Raw genomic sequence first — 18,020 nt, 5'->3', positions numbered from 1 at the left:
CTTAACTTTAATGGCTTCGTAATCACTGGATTACAATGACAAATAATTAACTACATTGATGTACAAATTAATTAGACTTTGCTGAGACATGTTGACAAAGAACATAATTTAATAAACACATCATTATAGAATGTGTGTAATAATTGCAGCTGTATTCCATTCCATTAATCAGTAATAGAAGGTTAATGTCTCAACATATTTCTAAAACGAAGACACATGGTCATGAGCTTGATAGTGGAGTTCATAAAAATGTATTTCCTCTGGATACACATAGGACACCTATATTTTGAAGTCTATGAACGAATAAAGACTTTAACAGGTAATCCACAGGTGTCCTAAACAATTCACTTCTTACCTGCTGTGAACCAGGCATGATTATTTCAAACTAATAGTGACAAGTGTGTGCTACCCTTGTCTTTCTGACCTTGTATGGTGTACAGCAACAATATCAGTCAAAAAGAATAAAGCAAGTGAAAATAAACAATGCATGACTCGAAAGACACTCTTTTTTAAAGAATGTACATCGAGCACTTTAAGAAGACTGTAATCCTGTCTATGAAACATTACAATATCTTTGGGCCAAACTTAGTGACCATTACATACTTACCTAAATTAATTGTGAAACTCATAGGAAACACAGTAATACATCCTATTAACCATGTATGCTACTACCAGTCCTTGTGTTGAGTGACATGAAGTGAGCAGTGTCTTGGTCTGCTCAAACAGTCCTCAGATCTCACCAGCTGTGGAGTCTTGCTGTGGGTTATATTCTCTTCAGAACACTGCAGCCTAACTCACCAAGCTTGACTTTAATGGAGAGTGACAGTAAATCTCAATTACCCATATGCACTCTTTGAACATAGTTAGAGAAATCAGGCCGTCCTGATAGGAAGTTTCCACAGTCTATGGACCCAGCCGTACTGTTTTGTAAGTATTTTTATGTGCTTCAAATGACAATGTATCAATTCTCAGTTCCAATTTAAGATGCTAAATCATTTTTGTTATTTCAGACGTTGGAAGTGTCTCAGTCAAATACAGTGGAAAGTGAAATTATTTAATTCACTCAATGTATGTGAAGTTACCATGCCCCTTAGATCTTTCCCCACTGATGCCCTACAGTCATAGGGTGTTATGTCCATCTGTAGGGATGGCAATGATTTGCCTGGCTTTTACTCAGTTGTATAAGCTAGTCATTCTGCCTGTGACTACAGCTACTGTATGATCGATATGATTTACAAATACACTATACACAGCAGATAACATCCATTCTTGTCCAATTAATGTTTATTCATTAAAAAGTAATTGTTCAGTCTGCTTTTAATCATGTTAAATGTAATTTCTATTCTAGACATCATGCATAATGACAAAAACAAATGGAACAAATTGAGCAAACCTTTGAGCCATGACCAAATTGCATTCAGCCTATTACAGCAGTAGCTGACTGCAATATAAAATATTATTTTCTTAATTCCCTTATATACACATAGAAACATGACAACAGGAACAAATACACTTTGTATTTGACATGCATACATACGTATGGTAATATCTTTAACGTAAAGATGCAGTATGATTCTGAAAATCACTCAGTATCAAAGTTGAAATCCATGAGTTTGTTTCTCTCTTTATTAACACTGTACTGTTCTTAAAAATCTATTATAATTGCCAATGGTAAGCAAGAATGGTTTTCAGTCAGCTTCCACCAACTGTTATAATGTGGTTGCCAATGTGTTATGTTAAAGTTCCTTCTGATATGGGCAGTGATTGGCTTTCATCAGTATTTGTGCTTTTATCATTGACACATTTCAGCTATCCAATCATAAAGTCACAAACTAAATCTGCCAACATTTATAGGCCAAGTCTAAGAGTGACAAATATTGTGGTTGCACACAAAGTGGTCATTGGAATAAAGGAGGAAGAATGACAATACAGTTTGTCATTTTGCTTGTAGCTACAATTTGCTTCTAGGCACAGACAATTCTGCACCATTTCCCATCATTACTATTACTGAGGTCCTCTCCACAGGAGACTTCAGTTTAGAAAGACAAACAAAAGCGTAATATAAATACTCTCAGCAGTGAAGGGGCTCCTCTTCTCCTCATCTCGTGATTAGCATTTCAAACAGCCCTTGTTTTGCATCTGAGTTCCATGTTTATTTGCATGCCATCGCAGCCTTGCAGGTGGTGGCTTGTCTAACCGGTAGAGATGAAAGCTGTGTGTGTGTGTGTGTTTGTTTGTGTTTTAGGGTAATACATGTATATCTGGTTTCTTCCAAAAGTATTGTTCTGTCCCGGTGCACGTGTCCTTTCTACACTTCCTGCATTCCATCGAAGACATGTCTTTTGTAGGAAGATTTTCATAGGCAGTCCGTTATTTCATTCAGATGACTCAGATGAACTACATCTTAAACAGTACTTCGTAATATTACAAATATCTGCAAAGCTAAATCCCATTCACAGTGGTGTGTGTGAAATAAGAACTAATTCCTTTAGTGAATCCTGCCCTTCAGTTGTTTCTGTCACCAGACGAAGCTTCTCCAGGTTCTTATGTTTTCCATGAGCACTGGGATGACAGTTCTCTTCAGGGAAGACAAAGACAGCTGTGGGTCAGGGGAGGACAGCAGACTGAAGGCTGAGATGGACTATTGCTATCGTGCAACCTGAAAAGCACAGTATATCGACCCATAAGATTTCAGAATTATACTTTCTTTAGGTAGATAAAAAAAGGTCATTTACTGTGTTTTGTTAATGGACATTTTTATGTGATTCAAAAAGCAGCTGGATTGAAAATAGCTGACTTATGTTTAAAAGCTGCACACAAGCCAGCTGTTTTCTGAACAATATTGACTACACCAAGATATCTATACAAAAATCTGTTCAATTTGAGACTACAAAAGAAAAGTATAAAACCCCACAATTAAACATTTTCTAAATACAGCTTTTTGTCCCTTTACAAGTAAGGCTGTCTAGATGTAATTCAATCACTTCAAGGTTACATGCATTAGATGGTTTACATTTATTTAAAAAGTCTAATTTCATGTTTGTCCTTTTGGCCCCATCGTTCACAAGATTACAGAATTAAACTAGCTTAGCTCCCTGTGCCTAGTGGAGAGCAGTAATGTTGATGGTGCCTTTGGGAGTTGTGATTATGCGTGATTGTGGGACCTTTGATCATCAAAGCTGGGCTTACAGCAAACACTGTACAAACATGGGATGAGCACACACAAATTCTGTCATTCCCTCTTTGCATTAGATGAGTGAACATAATAGAATGAGATCAGAAAAGAAAGGGGTGAGAGGGAGGACGGACAAGAAGATTGTCAACTCTGTTTATATTTGTTTTCACTACGACAACTGCTAATATACATTGCTTCCTATATCGTGGGCAATGCAAATTATCCACAGCAATCTTGCATCGCTGTGAATATAAATGTGGTTGCTTTAACTGCCTCAGTAGGGTAACTGTGTTTTGAAGACAATGAGATTGCTTCATGTCTGTTGTCTCTCTATCTGAGCTGACCTTGACCTCACCTTGGTGGTCTTGACTTTGTTCCCAGAGATGCAGGACCAACCAGTGAGATCAGGAAGAACCCTGCACTCTTCTTCTTCCAAACACGGCTCCATCCTACACCACCACTTCTGATGCACTATGGATGCTGGAGAAGCACACATCACACACAGCACCTCTGCTTAAATCATGTCTAACCTGAAGAGTGTCTATTATTTTTCAGGAAACTAAGGTGTTTTTTTGGCATCTCTCACTCAAAACCAGGCTAAATTTAGCATCATAGACAGGAGTGGGGAAAAAACAATTTAAATCAGTCAAAAGTTTTAGTGAAGGTTCCACAATATCAACTGAACAACTCCAGGATTCTTTAGTCATTCCTACCTTCCACACAGGAGGGCTGAGCCCTGGTTGTACCAGCAACCTGGCCAGGGAAGCAGGAACATTTGACTGTCTGAGAACGCTCCTCAATCTTGTTCCTGTTGCAGCAGCGATGGGCAGCCACCACCTCACAGGTGCCAGTTCTCTCCTGGGCTGAACCTGAGGAGGTTGTCAGATGGAAGAGTGTCAGTTTGAGGTGAGACGGGATGCTGTATGTAAGATCAATCGACTATGCTCTGTTTAGTCCGCAGAAATCCTCAGAAGTCTAGAATGCATAAAAAATTTAAAGAAAGAAAAAAAGAGAAATAAAATAACACACTATTGTCTGCCCCCAGACACCATTACAGTGAGTGTGACATGTAAACATAACTAAACTGTTGACTTTCTTCGTTGTATTACATTTACACTTAGTCATTTAGCAGACACTCTTATCCAGAGTGACTTACAGTAAGTACTGGTACATTCTCCCCGAGGCAGTATAGGGTGAAGTGCCTTGCCCAAGGACACAACGTTATTTTTCACTGCGAGGAATCAAACCGGCAACCTTCTGGTTAATATCTGGATTCCCTAACCGCTCAACCATCTGACCCCACACAGTAAAATACTTATACACAGTACATACTATTAGATGTGCATAGCACCAGTAGTGTAATAGATGCTTTGTGACAGAGGTTAGTTTAAGGTAAATCTCTTGGTTTCAAAGCTCGGTGAAGCTAAGTAAGTTGTACCGAGCTAGTCATGCCAGCAGTCTGTTTCTGGAGCACCAGCACCACCATGTGGATGCATGCATCATCCCCATGACCTTAACCCACGAGCAGAGTTGAAGGTAAACAGACAACATCATTCATAACTGACATTTTTCACAGTGGTCAAAATGATATCCATACATACATCTACGACCTATGAAGTGAAATGGTGGTGCTGTAATATTGTATATCTTCTCCAGGCAGACCACAAGCACCTGTTTTGATGTTGTTGAATCTGGCCATTGTGAATTCCTTGGAGACCAGTCCATATTGGTGGCCAGGTTTCATAATGAGTCCACAGGGAGGGAGGGCAATGGGGAGACTGGATCTGACTGATCTGACACCTACCTGTCAGGGCCCCAGAGCTTTGGTTGCCAGTGGACACTGGGTGGCTGTACAGTAGGACTGTGCCAAGCAGCAGGAGACCCCAGTGCAGCCGCCATGCCAACACACAGCTCACCATCATCCTGCCTGCCTTGCAAGCATAGACTGATGACACATGGATCAAATATTGGATGATCATATTGTTGAGGATTAAATTAAGGCATACTGAACAGCTACAGTATATTTGTCTCTTGTACATTGAGATTTATACAAGACAACAGGTTACAAGGTATTCCGATTTCAGAAAAAGTCTTCATGGCAGGTCAGATAAAGTAAGATGATAATTTGTGCTACATTTTGAACCCCTGATATAATGACCGGTATAATTGCGTTGTCACTGTTGTCTAGCATCAGGTTAATGGACTGAACAAGATCTTAAACTTGATTCATTGATTTGGTGATCTATCATTTCCTGTAAAAGCTCAGCCACCAATGAGAAGGTATGTTAGGCTACTATTCAAAACGAATATGCGTCTATAGATTCGCTTAAATCAATACATTTGTGATATGAGAATTGGATTTATTTTCTTATCTTTAATTATTTATCCTGGACAAGCCTATATCAATAATCCTTCCAGGGTTTTCTTAAACAAACTAAATGCAAAGTCTCCACTAATACATTTAATGCACTGTTGTCTATGAGACGTAAACTACAATTAAATGATAGATTACCTACCTTTGTTCAATTAAATATATCCCGCGTGAGAAGGCAGCATCTTCAAACTATTTTTGTATTAAAACTTTAGATTGACATCTGGTGTGGATGCCAGGGGCAATGTATTCATAACGGTTTATTTCGCGCCAGATCATTTTTGGTTTCAGCATACTTCCATTTCACTCCAAAGCGTGACATAATTTATCTCACTTCTTAAAATACAACTCAATCCAAGAGACGTCCAATCAACACATACAGTGGGCTGTACTCCAGACACGAATACGTACGCCATACGTACTGCAATTTTAATTAGGCCTTCATGCTTTCTAGTTCTTTTTCATCCGATGCTACAGGTGTCAGTGTTGTCGGTATCCATGTCAAGGGTGTGTAGGGATTCATGAATATCGTGAAGCAGTTCTTTCCTCACATGTCCAACTGTCTACGCATGTAGAAAACTCTAGTGACTAGTGAATTAACACGCCAGGCGGCTTTCCCATCATAAAAAACAAGAACGTAATCAAGAAACCATCTGTTTCCGAGTGCAATAAACCCCTTTCATTATAATATGCTTAAGAAGATTAAATAGAGCTGGGTACTCTCCCCAACCCCCACCCATGCTGAATCACGAGAGGACCCAGGGTTATCACCATGGACAGCACCTAGGAGACCAATGCAGACCGGTTTAATTCATTCTCACTTTTCTAAGAACTGATAAAGTTGTCTAAAATCTTAGTGAAGTTGACAAATCGCTTACTTTATAATTAGTGTCAGAAATTAACCTTGGAAATTAATAGGATTACCAATTATTTAAAAAATCTGTCTAACAAATAAAACCACATTTTCTGCATCAGAGTGATCTTAATCTATGAAGATGAATAGTGTCACCAGTACTCTAACCTATACTAACAACAACAGTTCACTGAAAGTCCTCTGGAGAGGAATGAACCAAGTTATAAAAAGTAAAAAGACATGACTGATTACCAACAATGGAAATACTTTATTGGAGCACAGTACATATACATTTTAATGCACATACAGTGAAACTACAGCAAGTATAATCATAAAGAGGGAGAAACAACAGCTCCTGATAGCAGATAGTAGAGCAACATCACTGATAAAAGGTGTTCACAACTTTGATTCTAAACTGTTCACTGTTTAAAGATTCTGGATAAATGTATGTTTTAATGATAAAGAGACAAATATGGTTGATCATATTTACATTATTAGTCTCAAATAAATTAATGTAATATCACTGCAACATTTTCCCCTCTGCCACAATGTTTGACAAAGGTTGTTGCAGACCAAGTACATTTCATTATTGTATGTTTGTGGGTGCCTTATGTGGTGAAATTCAGCTTAAAGAGAACTGTCTGTGGTGTGGTGACATCTGCCACAGCCAGTTCCTGTCCATCAGCCAATCCCAGCTCTGCAATAACAGGAAGTCATTTTAAATTGGGGGAATGGATTTTCATGGATTGGTCTGTTAAGGCAGAGTAACCGAACACAACTGATTGAACTCATGCCTAAGTATAAATATTGCCCACCTGTGCTATTGAATATCAAACTTTGCAATGAAGAAAGTAGTTAAAGCAGTGTTCATGAGAGGTCTTCATTTTGGGGCAGTATGCAGAGGATCCAAGATTTGCTTAGGTCAGCAAAACAATGACACCTTTGACAGTAGCACCCACACTGAGATACATTATATACTCTAAATATACCTAAATATACTTACCTTTCAAGGTTTTGCAAAGGTTGGGCCTGGTTCTTTGTTCAATGGATGCTACTGTCTGTAAAACAGTTTGAATTGAATTGTTATAGCCTCATATATTGTAATATATTAAATTTTTAAATATTGGGTAGTTACCTTACCTGTAAATATAGTGTCTTATTCTTGCCCTCCAACGTTGTAGTGATTGCTGGGGATTTCATTTGTCTAAAGAAAACAAGAGTCACTGAGGACATGTGTTTTCATTTGCCATACACTCACTGAACTCACATTAAAAAGGTGATACATAAATACACAGTACTCACAGGGAGGCATTCTCAGTCAGGTACTCCAGAACATCTTGTAGTTTGGCTGAGGGAGGGAACTGGAGATCCTGGGGCACCTGGCTACAAGCCGAGCAGTTCTCCTGTCATACAAGAGCATGCTTGAGTGTACCGCCTCAACTGAACACTAACTGACAGTGATACTTATATAATAAATACTCCACTCTTTCAAATCTTCTATGTATGGTAGAGGTAGAACTCACCTTTCGCTCAGCTTCAAATGTGTAGGTGTACAATCCATCCACATCATTGAACACCAGATAGTTATTCAGAGGAATGTATGCACTAAACAGAACACAAGAAAATAATTCTACCAGAAGTACTCACTCTCACGAGAACACTAGAAAAGATGAAAAGGCCTAATGAGGGAATGGATGTAATTACTTACCTTGAAGCTATTTTGAAAACTTCAGTGGCACAGGAACCTGAGAAAATTAGAAACATTATTTTTTTTTTTAATCAAATTTTGAAACTTTTTATATATATAAAAAAATAATCCAATGCAGATGTAAATAATTGGCCTTATGTACCAGCAATTACAGCATTTGTGGAAGCCACCGCAGGAATAATCCTCTTCACAACCCCTGTAACACAAACCTTTAATGTAATTTATCCATACTCTGATTTGAACTGTGTAGTTTTTCGGTAACTGATGTTGTATGAAAAAAGGTTGACCTTGTGTGAGTCTGTATGTGACTCCAGTGATGTTAAACTCTGCAGCTCTCTCTTCCGCTCTCTGGAACACCCACTGGATGTGCTCTGGGTTGTCCCCATCCAAGGCCACACCATCTAGGAGACAGAGTAGGAGCAGCCGGCCTCTCAAAACAATTGTATTTAACAGTGTTATGCAAGCACTGAGACAATAAACGTGCAATGGAGAACTACAGTGCCATTTTTGTCCTGTAGGTGTAGGAAATGAGTAGTGTGATTTTATGAACATACCTCCAAAAGGCTTATCTTTGGGCCATTGCAGCATTCTAGCATACTCAACACAATGCTCTGGTAACCGAGGCATGGACGCAATGGTGCACATGGGGAAGTTAATCTACAGCCAAACAAATACAGCATGAACTAAAAACAGATTCAGATAAAATATTGACACATGGTTTTAGATGATAGGTACCTGTGGTGGATAGAATTCCAGCGTGCAGTCAATGCATGCACTAATGCCTGGCAGAATGACTCGGGCATTGCCTTTGAAGCCCTCTGTCCCTCCGTCTATGAGTGGTATGATGGAGCTGGTGTCCAGCACTCCATCTTCATAGCTCAGAAGCGACAGCTGACAACACATATTTCTATTAGCAGTCTAGCTATGTGCCCAAGAAGTATTCAGCTGCTCAATCAAATCAGATCATGTTTTTATCCTTTCTGGCACTCTGCACTTTACATTGTACTGGACCTGCTGACATTCTTAAGTTATTCCTGCGATGCCTTCAATTGTATTTTTTTATTATTTTTTTCTTGCATTTATTGTCTCGCTGTGCTTTTTAATAATTGTGTTATGTCCACTGTACTGTCCTGTCTGCAGTGTAGAATGTATCTCTGTTTTTAAGATCTTGGTGCAGAACAAATCCCCCTCGGTGCAATAAAGGTATTCATTCATGTGTTATTTGTATTGGAATAGTCAATATGCTCAAAACAAAGCACAGATATTTGTTATAAAAAATACTTACCAGCATTCCATTCATCCATCGCCTGGAAATGATGGAGTCTAGACCACAAACTATGATGTGAAATTCTAAAGAGGATAATTAAAAAGATGATTACAAATAGATTATTTACAAAACAATTATTTTTTCAGCTGTTTCCAGCAAACATTTCTATGACATAGATTAAATTACAATGCTTGTACTCACGTCTGTAGAAAGACTCATCAAAATCTTGAATCTTTTTGAAATATCTGAGAGATTTGATAAGCATAAACACAATATTAGGCTGTTCAGGACTGTGCAGAAGGGTTTAAATGATGTATGTTATCCCTCATAAGAGTATAACATATTCACATAGGCTTCTTCAGCAGCAAAGGATACGGGACAACTTTACATCCAGGGATTCGATTGTTAACAAAATCAGCAGCAACCTCTGCCTTTGGCCGTCCCACATCTTTGGGTCTTTATGAGAGGGTGTAAAATAGAACCAAACCAAAGTAAAAAAGCAGAAAAAATAAAGGTAGTTAGTGATTTACTTAATGAACAGTACGTAATATCTAAATATATTATAATACAGCAAACCTATCACAGGTGCTGGAGAAACTACTTGTATTGGGGAAGTTTCGCCAAATAAAAATATACAAAACACTCAATGCATATGACCCAAACCTGAAAAGGAACTGCCTATTAAGGTTGGAGATATCAATGGTGTCCATATCAACCACATGAATGTGCCGAAATCCAGACAGGGCCTTGACCAAAGGCAAAGCCACATATTAAAACTAGTGAATGTGAACGTGTGAACAGAGTATGCATGTTTTATTTGTCAAATAAATGATACTATTTTTAAATGTATACAATATAATCTCACATACTAGATTTTTGAGCAGTTCACAGCCGAGTCCACCGGCTCCAATTACCAATATCTTGCATGTATCCAACAAAAATTGGAGGGACTGAAAGAAACATTACCTGGGTCATCTTTATGATTAGTTCTTATTAAGAACACGTATTGCTGCATGCTAGTTAAAATTATATGGTGATAATTGTAACTACAAGGTAGGTTATAACTGGCTTTGCAGTTCTAACCTCAGTGCTTGGTTCAAAGTCTGGATGAGTAAATGGGCCAGATCTCTCTAGGAACTTCTTTACATGGTTCCACCGCCCATCCCAGTCACCAGCACTGACATCCACAGCCATTCTGCACACACACAGACAAAGGTCAACACACACAGATGCTCTGCTGCACATCAATCACAAATATTTCTTAGAAATACCATGAGGGATAATCCTGAAAATATCGATGCATTATTCCTAGATACCCAAATGGCAGTTATTTGGGTGAAGTATGTGTGTGTGTGTGTGTCACTAAAACGTTTTACACTGGATTTACAAAATGTATTTTAATAAGAATATAAGACTAACTGTCCTTTAACCAATGCAGTCAAACTTTATTGTACTGCCAAGTCTGCTCAAAATGTAACATTTTCTATGCGAGTGATTGTATTCCCACTTCAGAAGTGTTCTCAGTTAAGGTTTCAATGGCCAATAAATCAATACGTGTATGTAGAAAATGATTTTTCACATCGTTTTCACACTGGCGCTGCGTTTGCAGCTGGATTTAGGCAAACCTGCAGCCAGTGCCAGGCAGTTTAGAGCCTTTTACATGGCTTTCGTCACTAACTTTTCAGTGAGGTCCTCTATTCTCCTTCTTTTCTTCTCCCTAAAAGGAGAGAATAAAAGAAGGTTCACGTAGGATGGGTTTTTAGCAGAGGATGATAAATTCGGCACTACACTTGCTTTTAATAATTTCTTACTTACGGCTCCTCAGCATCCGCCATACTTTCACGGTTCCATTTCCTTGACGAATATTTGATTCAGGTGTGTCAAAATTGCGTCGTAAGTAAATTTCGATCTTTGCCAAAATGTGAAACCATTTCAGGAAAATATGACGCAGCTTTGATCCACTTCATTCCCTAGCTGTCAGTCACACGCAAGCCAAGTTTTTTCACGCTCTCGCGAGCGTGAAAAAACTTGATTCTCCTCAGTGCTCGCTGATCAGCTGACCTCACACTACTCAGCGAACTTGCAGCTAATTAGCAGCTAAGAGAAAATAAGCAATGGCAAGGATGGAACTTGCACCACTTAGACCCTGGGACGATTTCTTCCCAGGGGCTGATCGATTTGCTAAACCTGATTTTAGAGATTTAACGAAATGGAACAATAGGGTGATCAGCAATTTACTGTACTATCAGACAAATTATTTTGCCGTAGCCATCGTGGTTTTCTTGATTGTTGGGTAAGTCAAGGGTTGTTACCTCACAGCAAGTGACCCAGCTACAAACAGCTAGCTAATTAGCTACTGTAGGCCTACTGACTGTACACAGTGATGTGATTAGTTGGCAATGTGGTCCGCACCCATGGCCACATTTTTTAAATCCATGCCATTTTATTAGCAGGTTGTAGATATTGCCTTTTCTTTTCTAACATGTGTATATCTGTGCAAAACTGCTACGTTTATAGAGTGGAGTTTGTTAAGTAGCTACAGTAGCTAACTAGTAGCTGGCCTAAATAAATTCATAGAGCTAGCTACATTTCCTGCGTCCTTTTAGTGTGTATGATTGTGCTGATACTGCCTTCAAACCAAATAATGAATAAATTAACATGAACAGCTAGATTGGTTTTGTGTGCCGTTTTTCTATGATTTATTTCTCAAACCAAAAAATGGTGTTAACATGAATACTAGTAAAAATCCTAGGCTTGTGTAATTCGGCTGTGGTCATCCTGATGTTAAGCAATGCATAGTATACTGAAGATCAACGAGTTAATGGAAAAGTTTAATAGCACTTGTAATATGGATACAATGGAATATGGGCTTTTAGGCGTGCCCTCTTTCTCAGGCAGCTTGATGGTTATAGAAACTGTCCTTGGCTGCATGATGCAGGATTTCTATTATTCCAACCACCAGGCTGTGCTGTTCTTTCTGCCCCAACCTACTGAGCATATTAACCATAGTAGCTTTGGATATTGACATGTATTTGTATGTCTCATATATTTTATAGATTCCTTAACCCTCTTGGTATGTTCCTGGGAGGAGCAGTGGTCTCTCTGGTCTTCATGGGTTCTGTGTGGGCAGGGGAGAACAAGACCATCATCAAGAACTTTAAGAAGAAAAACCCCACCCTGTTTGTCCTTGCGGTTATGGGTACCAGCTACTTCCTGTTGTCGCTGTGTGGTGGCGTGATGGTCTTCATTTTTGGAATCACTTTCCCTTTGCTATGTGAGTCTTTTCCTGTTATAAACTTTAGCCTCCGAGAATGAGTAAGGCATTTTAGCTCCCCGGGTTAGATCCAAAAGGACATGGGGCTCTATTATGAGGGAGGTGAGTCATAGTGGAATCTATAGTTGAGGTTTTTCCAACCTCTCTGTTTCACTCATTTACAGGCCTATATGTATGACACTATATTATAACTGGTGCATTCAGAGTACAAAACAAAACAGGTTAGTTAATTGTTTGTGAGTCAGTGAGCAAAAGCAACAGCTTTGTGGTGGAATTGGGAGGCAGGCTGAGAAGGAACACTGTGAGAGCCCTTCCCAAGAGGCCTGCCTGTTGACTGGTTGCTATGTAGCAACATAACAACTTTTACTGGTTGACATCATCCTATTGGCATCCAGCTGACAAGGGAATAAAGATGATGCCTCTATTGAACCCCTCGATATGAGTAAGGTGAAATTTACCCAGTTCCCTAATCTTTTGTTGACAAATAAAACAAGTCCCCTATCCTCTGTTTTACAGTGAGTCTTGTCCATGCCTCTCTCAGACTGCGCAACATGAAGAACAGGATGGAGAACAAAATTGAGGGGGTGGGCATAAAGAAGTCTCCCATGGGTGTCATCATGGACCTCCTGGACCAGCAGGAGGAGAAGATGAACAAGATCCAGGACTTCATTGAGAGCAAGCTTAAGGAATGAGAGGAGGAAGGCTTGTCAAACTGGCATCCTCTTTCAATACTGTTCTATTTATTTTAGCACAATCCTAAAATATTTTTGACCCCAAATAAGGTTTTGCAATCCTCCTATTAATCGGTCTTGCTTTTGGTTTTTGTTACACATCTGTTACATGCTTTATATTACACTGTTATATATTTTGGGTTTGGTTACTTCATTTTGGGGGAGGTGTGCACTCATATATAGATTATGTTTCTGAAAGACACTGGGCATGATTCAGTGAGTCATGAGCATCCTTGTCTGTTTGTCCTGTCCAAAATGTTGTTTAATTTATTTCAGTGCACGTGTGGTGTTGTCTATATTGACTGCATATTCTAATTCTGAATGTGAGTACATAGTTCTGTGTCTGAAGGCTGTGTCTAAGGTTCAGTTTCAAACTTATAGAGCTAACAATACATTGTTGCTATTGGCTGAACAAATCAGAACCAAACATTTTGCTACTCTCAAAGGTGTAGTCGTGTCCCTCAACTGTATTTTTTTCTCCCAATCTTGCCGACACCAGGGGTTTGAACCTGGCTTTCAACGATCACCTCTTTAAACACTGCTTAACCAGCTGCCCTACCAAAAAGCTAGCCCTTTGATGGTGCTGGTGGGTGGTATTTATACTGAGGAGTGAGTTCCTACAATTCAACACGGTTACACTACCTCAGCACAAACATCTCTTTATCTCCTTTACCTATTGAACTACAGTCTCTGGACAAGATTGCCCTTATGCTGATGGAACCCATTAATAAGTGACTGCTCATTGACGAGTAGCAATAATGCCCTTGTTATTTCAGACCCTGTGGGTTTGAGAGAAATATCTTCTGACCATGGCTATGCAGTATGAAAAAGATAATTGCTATCACAGCTTTATTCTTGAAATATAATTTTATTTCAGATGTATGGCTGAATTTCATTATTATGCATGTCAATTATTAACCTATTGGTTGCAAAAAGCACTTTGTTAAAATAATGTATTTAGTGCATTTAAACACATTGTAATCTGTAGTATATCTAGCTGAGATTTTTCTGACTGGAAAGAAATGTCAGGATGTCCATTTGAGATCCATTTTCCTTTTACAATGGAAATGGATGCAAGTGTCTGTTAATCAGAATGCAAAGCTTCTGTTGCCATTCCAAGCAGAATCATGCTTTCTGTGGACATTGTGGAGTCCTCCAACTATACAGAACCAATTTGCGCATGTTAACGTGATAATTGGATTACTGGGAATGTTAAAAAGAATGCCATAATAAAACTACTTTTTGTATGTTTTTGTTGTCACTAAGTGTAACCACATAACGGGAGGCAAAGCACTACATTTCACAAAGAAAATAAACTTAATGTATAAAATCTACATCAGATGTGTCATGTTCATGAATTGAATGAACAAGAGCAAATGCAGCAGCATTTCAATACAGTGGCCCTGATGAAACAAGGCTTTGTTTAATTCATATGGGTTTTAAACATTTCACAGTAGACAGATATGGAAAACTACACACAAAGATGTAACCACCACAGACTAGGCATACACAGTAAAATACATTAAAATACATGTCAATAGGAATACTTGCTTAAGATGGTCTGTCTGACCAGCAGTACTAATACACAATATCGTTTTTTAGCTTGTGGAGGACAAGAAGAGACACATCAAACTTTGTGAAACACAGCTAATGTAGATATTGTAGATACAGTTGATTGAATCTTCAGAAGAGACTGGTTTCTCTTGATTCCAGGAGTTTGGGGAGCGGTGTCTGTGAACAAAGACAACAGTGTTGTTTATTCAGGATAGTAAAGAAACATATAGCATGCAGGTTTTCAAGTACCCTTGCTGCAGTCTAGGATGCTTAGAAAAATGATATTTTTCTGCTGGCATGGGTCTTTGAAATCTGAGAATTCCCAGCTATACTCACAGCTTTTAGATAGGCTACATTGCTCTGTTTGATCTCACTCAGGAGTTGATCTCTGGGGGTGGGATCAACCTTTGGGGGCTGCCTCTGGCGAGAGACAGGCTTCAGTGTCTTAATCACATCCTTAAGGTTGGCTCTCTCATCTCCCATCACCCCACTGCCAGTCTCTCTTGGCCGGGTGGTCTTCCTCAGATGAAAGCTGGCCCTGTCTGGCCTCCTGTCCTCCCTGGGGTCCAGCTCCAGAAAAGGGTCTCTGCGTTTGGGAGTCCTCTTGAGTTGGACATCCAGGAGTGGCTTGGCCTGGTCAGTGCTGGTCGAATGTGGAAGAAGGTTGTGTACAGTGTGTTTGAGATGTTTGTTTACCTGTGGAGGGGTTCTGGCCTGTGGAGGGGTACTGGGCTGTGAAGGGGTGCTGGCCTGTGGAGGGGGTGCTAGGAACCCCTGCTGTTGCAGAAGCTCAATAGGGGGGATATAACCCAGCATCTCCAACAGACCTGGCGGCAAGTTCAAACTGCTCTCATACATGTGCATCACCTCCTTCTGCTCCTTCAACTGCTGATGCTTCTGCTCATCGTTCCTCAGCTGTCGCTGGCGGTCCAGATTCCTGGTCAGCAGGTTGGTCACCACCATCCTGGGCCCAGCCTGCTCAAAGTGGTAGCCCAACTTCAGGAGGGTGTTGTTGGCCTTGAGGAGACGAGACACCTCCATCTCTGAATGGTGGCCCAACATGTGCCTCTGATTATGGAAGCGCAGCTCAGTCAGGGTCTCGTTGAACTGGAGACAGCGCATGATGGCTACAATCCCCTTCCCTGTTATGAAGTTGGACTCAATGTTGATGGTGGTGATGCTACGGTTCTCTCGCAGCATGTTGGCCAGGGTGAAAGCTATGTTCTCATCAGCACCTGTATTGGCTATACAAAAGGTTTTTACAAATTTGTTCTTCTTTAGGGCATTGACATAGTCTATCAGCATTTCTTTAGGAATGTTTTCAATGTTATTGAGGTTTATTTCAGTGATTGTGGGGTTGTTGTTACGGATCTTATCCAAGCTGCTTTCCAGATTTGTATCATTCCCTGAAGGCCTTGATGTCAGTTTAATGCCACCAAGGGCCAGCTTTGGAATATTTAGTTTGTTTATTTTTCTTTCTTCTTTCTGGGGTTTATAGCTCTCATCTGCCTTCTGCTCCTCTGGATCTTGCTCTGTAAGGCTGGGGGATAGGGTGGTGGGGTTAGTATCCTCTGTTTCTGGTGTTTCTGATGTGCTCTTTGATCTCTCAGTATCTTTTTCTCCCGTGAGTTCTTCAAACTTAAGAGGGGGTAATGGGACATTACTGTTAGTATCTGCAGTATTTGTACTTTTGTCTTCTGATGGGTATAATTTTGAATTGTCAGTGGTTTGATGTTCCGGTTCAGTTACTTTCTCAAGTGGTTTGACCTTCTCCTCATCTTTCAGCTCCACCACATGTTCTTCCTCCACCTCTTGCTCCTCATCTCCTTCCACCACCTCCACAATTTCCTCTATTATTTCTTCAATCACTTCCTGTCCTTCAACCCCTTCTACAGCATCCTCCTCTATGATCTCTTCTACCACTTCATAAACATATTCCACATCTTCACAGTCATCTTCTCCTTTTTCTTTGTTTTCAGCATCATCATTCATGTTTTTCTAATGGAGACAATTAGAACAGTCATCAGATCAATATATGTTTTAGGAATTTTAAAGTCAGCTGTTTTTACTGTACACATAATGTACATCTACATGAAGTGCACATGATGCCTCTCACCCCACTGAGCGGCAGAGTGGCAGGAACCCTTTCCTCCTCCAACATGCGTACGGACTCTTTATCCCAGTACTGACAATCCTTTTCTTCTTCTTTGTTTTCAGATTCTTCATGTATATTTTTCTGATTTAAACAATTAGAGCAGTTATCCAATAAACTTATATTTGAGAAATATCTGTGAAATACAGTGTCAATTGGCTCTCCCCCTAAAAAGTTGACTTTGAAAATACTGATGACCATAATTGGTCATGGTCATCAGCCATTGTACTATAGATACACGTAAACATATCCATTATGATCCACAATACTGTACACAAAATAACCATGAGGCCTCTCACCTCACTGGGTAGTAGAGTGGCAGGGACCCTTTCCTCATCAAGCATGCGTTTGGACTCTTTATCCCAGTACAGGTAATCCACCAGGGATCTGTGGTCGAAACCCCCAGTGGGAGTCTTCTCTGTCTGGTCCCTTTGTCTCTGTCCCACCGGCACCCTCTCATCTGGGGCGATCACGTCCATCTCACTCTGGAGCTGTTTGAGCTCCTCGGGAGACAGGTTGGCCAAAATCTCATCTTCATCAATGTCCTCCTCATCGATATTCTCTGGGAAGGAATCCTGGTCACTATGATTAGACATGTTGCCTTGTAGTCTATACAATTATATTCTAAGTCAAATAACAGGGCAAAGCTCTGTCTGTCTGCAATACAGTTCTGGAGCAGAATGGACAGTGCTACTGCCTTGGATGACAGCTGGTAAGTGGCTGTTCAAGCCTCACAAAGACTAAAATTAAACCCATAGGTCTGCATGGAAGATATTTATGGCACAACCAGAGGGAAGACATATTATACATATTCTTTTTTCAGCAGCCTTGGTCAGCTGGCATGATCGTGCTGCAGGGCAGTTGGTTGGGGCAAAGGAAGAGGCAGGACAGACAGCGACAGGTGGACTATTTTCACAGGCCTAGGAGGGTCTAAT

General features: G+C 40.0%; 4 protein-coding genes across 7 annotated transcripts; 1 reads left to right on the top strand and 3 right to left on the bottom strand.

The window, feature by feature from the left end:
• Positions 1-1,369: 1,369 nt before the first annotated feature.
• Positions 1,370-5,116, bottom strand: LOC134018268 (chemokine-like protein TAFA-2). 2 transcript variants are annotated; one of them, XM_062458151.1, is made up of 4 exons: positions 4,980-5,116; positions 3,889-4,044; positions 3,531-3,655; positions 1,370-2,659 (listed from the first exon to the last, which is right to left on the bottom strand). In XM_062458151.1, the coding sequence occupies exons 1-4, from the start codon at positions 5,095-5,097 to the stop codon at positions 2,648-2,650; spliced, it is 411 nt and encodes a 136-aa protein (XP_062314135.1). In that variant the 5' UTR covers positions 5,098-5,116; the 3' UTR covers positions 1,370-2,647. The 2 variants fall into 2 exon arrangements, with proteins under 2 accessions (XP_062314135.1, XP_062314134.1); XM_062458150.1 differs by lacking the exon at positions 1,370-2,659 and having other exon boundaries at positions 3,483-3,655.
• A 1,531-nt stretch (positions 5,117-6,647) lies between these two features.
• On the bottom strand, positions 6,648-11,328 carry LOC134018967 (NEDD8-activating enzyme E1 catalytic subunit-like). 3 transcript variants are annotated; one of them, XM_062459379.1, is made up of 18 exons: positions 11,190-11,328; positions 11,053-11,091; positions 10,458-10,569; positions 10,244-10,324; positions 10,038-10,120; positions 9,750-9,830; positions 9,576-9,619; positions 9,393-9,457; positions 8,843-8,998; positions 8,662-8,764; positions 8,395-8,508; positions 8,250-8,303; positions 8,108-8,144; positions 7,923-8,004; positions 7,702-7,802; positions 7,540-7,603; positions 7,403-7,457; positions 6,648-7,096 (listed from the first exon to the last, which is right to left on the bottom strand). In XM_062459379.1, the coding sequence occupies exons 1-18, from the start codon at positions 11,207-11,209 to the stop codon at positions 7,008-7,010; spliced, it is 1,380 nt and encodes a 459-aa protein (XP_062315363.1). In that variant the 5' UTR covers positions 11,210-11,328; the 3' UTR covers positions 6,648-7,007. The 3 variants fall into 3 exon arrangements, with proteins under 3 accessions (XP_062315363.1, XP_062315364.1, XP_062315365.1); XM_062459380.1 differs by having other exon boundaries at positions 11,186-11,311; XM_062459381.1 differs by lacking the exon at positions 11,190-11,328 and having other exon boundaries at positions 11,000-11,091.
• A 117-nt stretch (positions 11,329-11,445) lies between these two features.
• LOC134018968 (PRA1 family protein 3-like) lies at positions 11,446-14,626 on the top strand. Its single transcript, XM_062459382.1, has 3 exons — positions 11,446-11,667; positions 12,431-12,648; positions 13,165-14,626. Exons 1-3 carry the CDS (start codon positions 11,489-11,491, stop codon positions 13,338-13,340), a joined length of 573 nt encoding a protein of 190 aa, XP_062315366.1. The 5' UTR covers positions 11,446-11,488; the 3' UTR covers positions 13,341-14,626.
• lmod3 (leiomodin 3 (fetal)) lies at positions 13,520-17,803 on the bottom strand. The gene is made up of 4 exons (XM_062459378.1): positions 17,385-17,803; positions 17,050-17,169; positions 15,270-16,931; positions 13,520-15,110 (listed from the first exon to the last, which is right to left on the bottom strand). Exons 1-4 carry the CDS (start codon positions 17,679-17,681, stop codon positions 15,063-15,065), a joined length of 2,127 nt encoding a protein of 708 aa, XP_062315362.1. The 5' UTR covers positions 17,682-17,803; the 3' UTR covers positions 13,520-15,062.
• Between the last annotated feature and the right edge of the window lie 217 nt (positions 17,804-18,020).

The sequence above is a fragment of the Osmerus eperlanus genome, chromosome 4 (assembly GCF_963692335.1).
Source record: "Osmerus eperlanus chromosome 4, fOsmEpe2.1, whole genome shotgun sequence".
NCBI classification, from domain to species: Eukaryota; Metazoa; Chordata; class Actinopteri; order Osmeriformes; family Osmeridae; genus Osmerus; species Osmerus eperlanus.
Note: the sequence above shows the minus strand (reverse complement) of the source record. Positions and strands in the feature narration are given on the sequence as shown.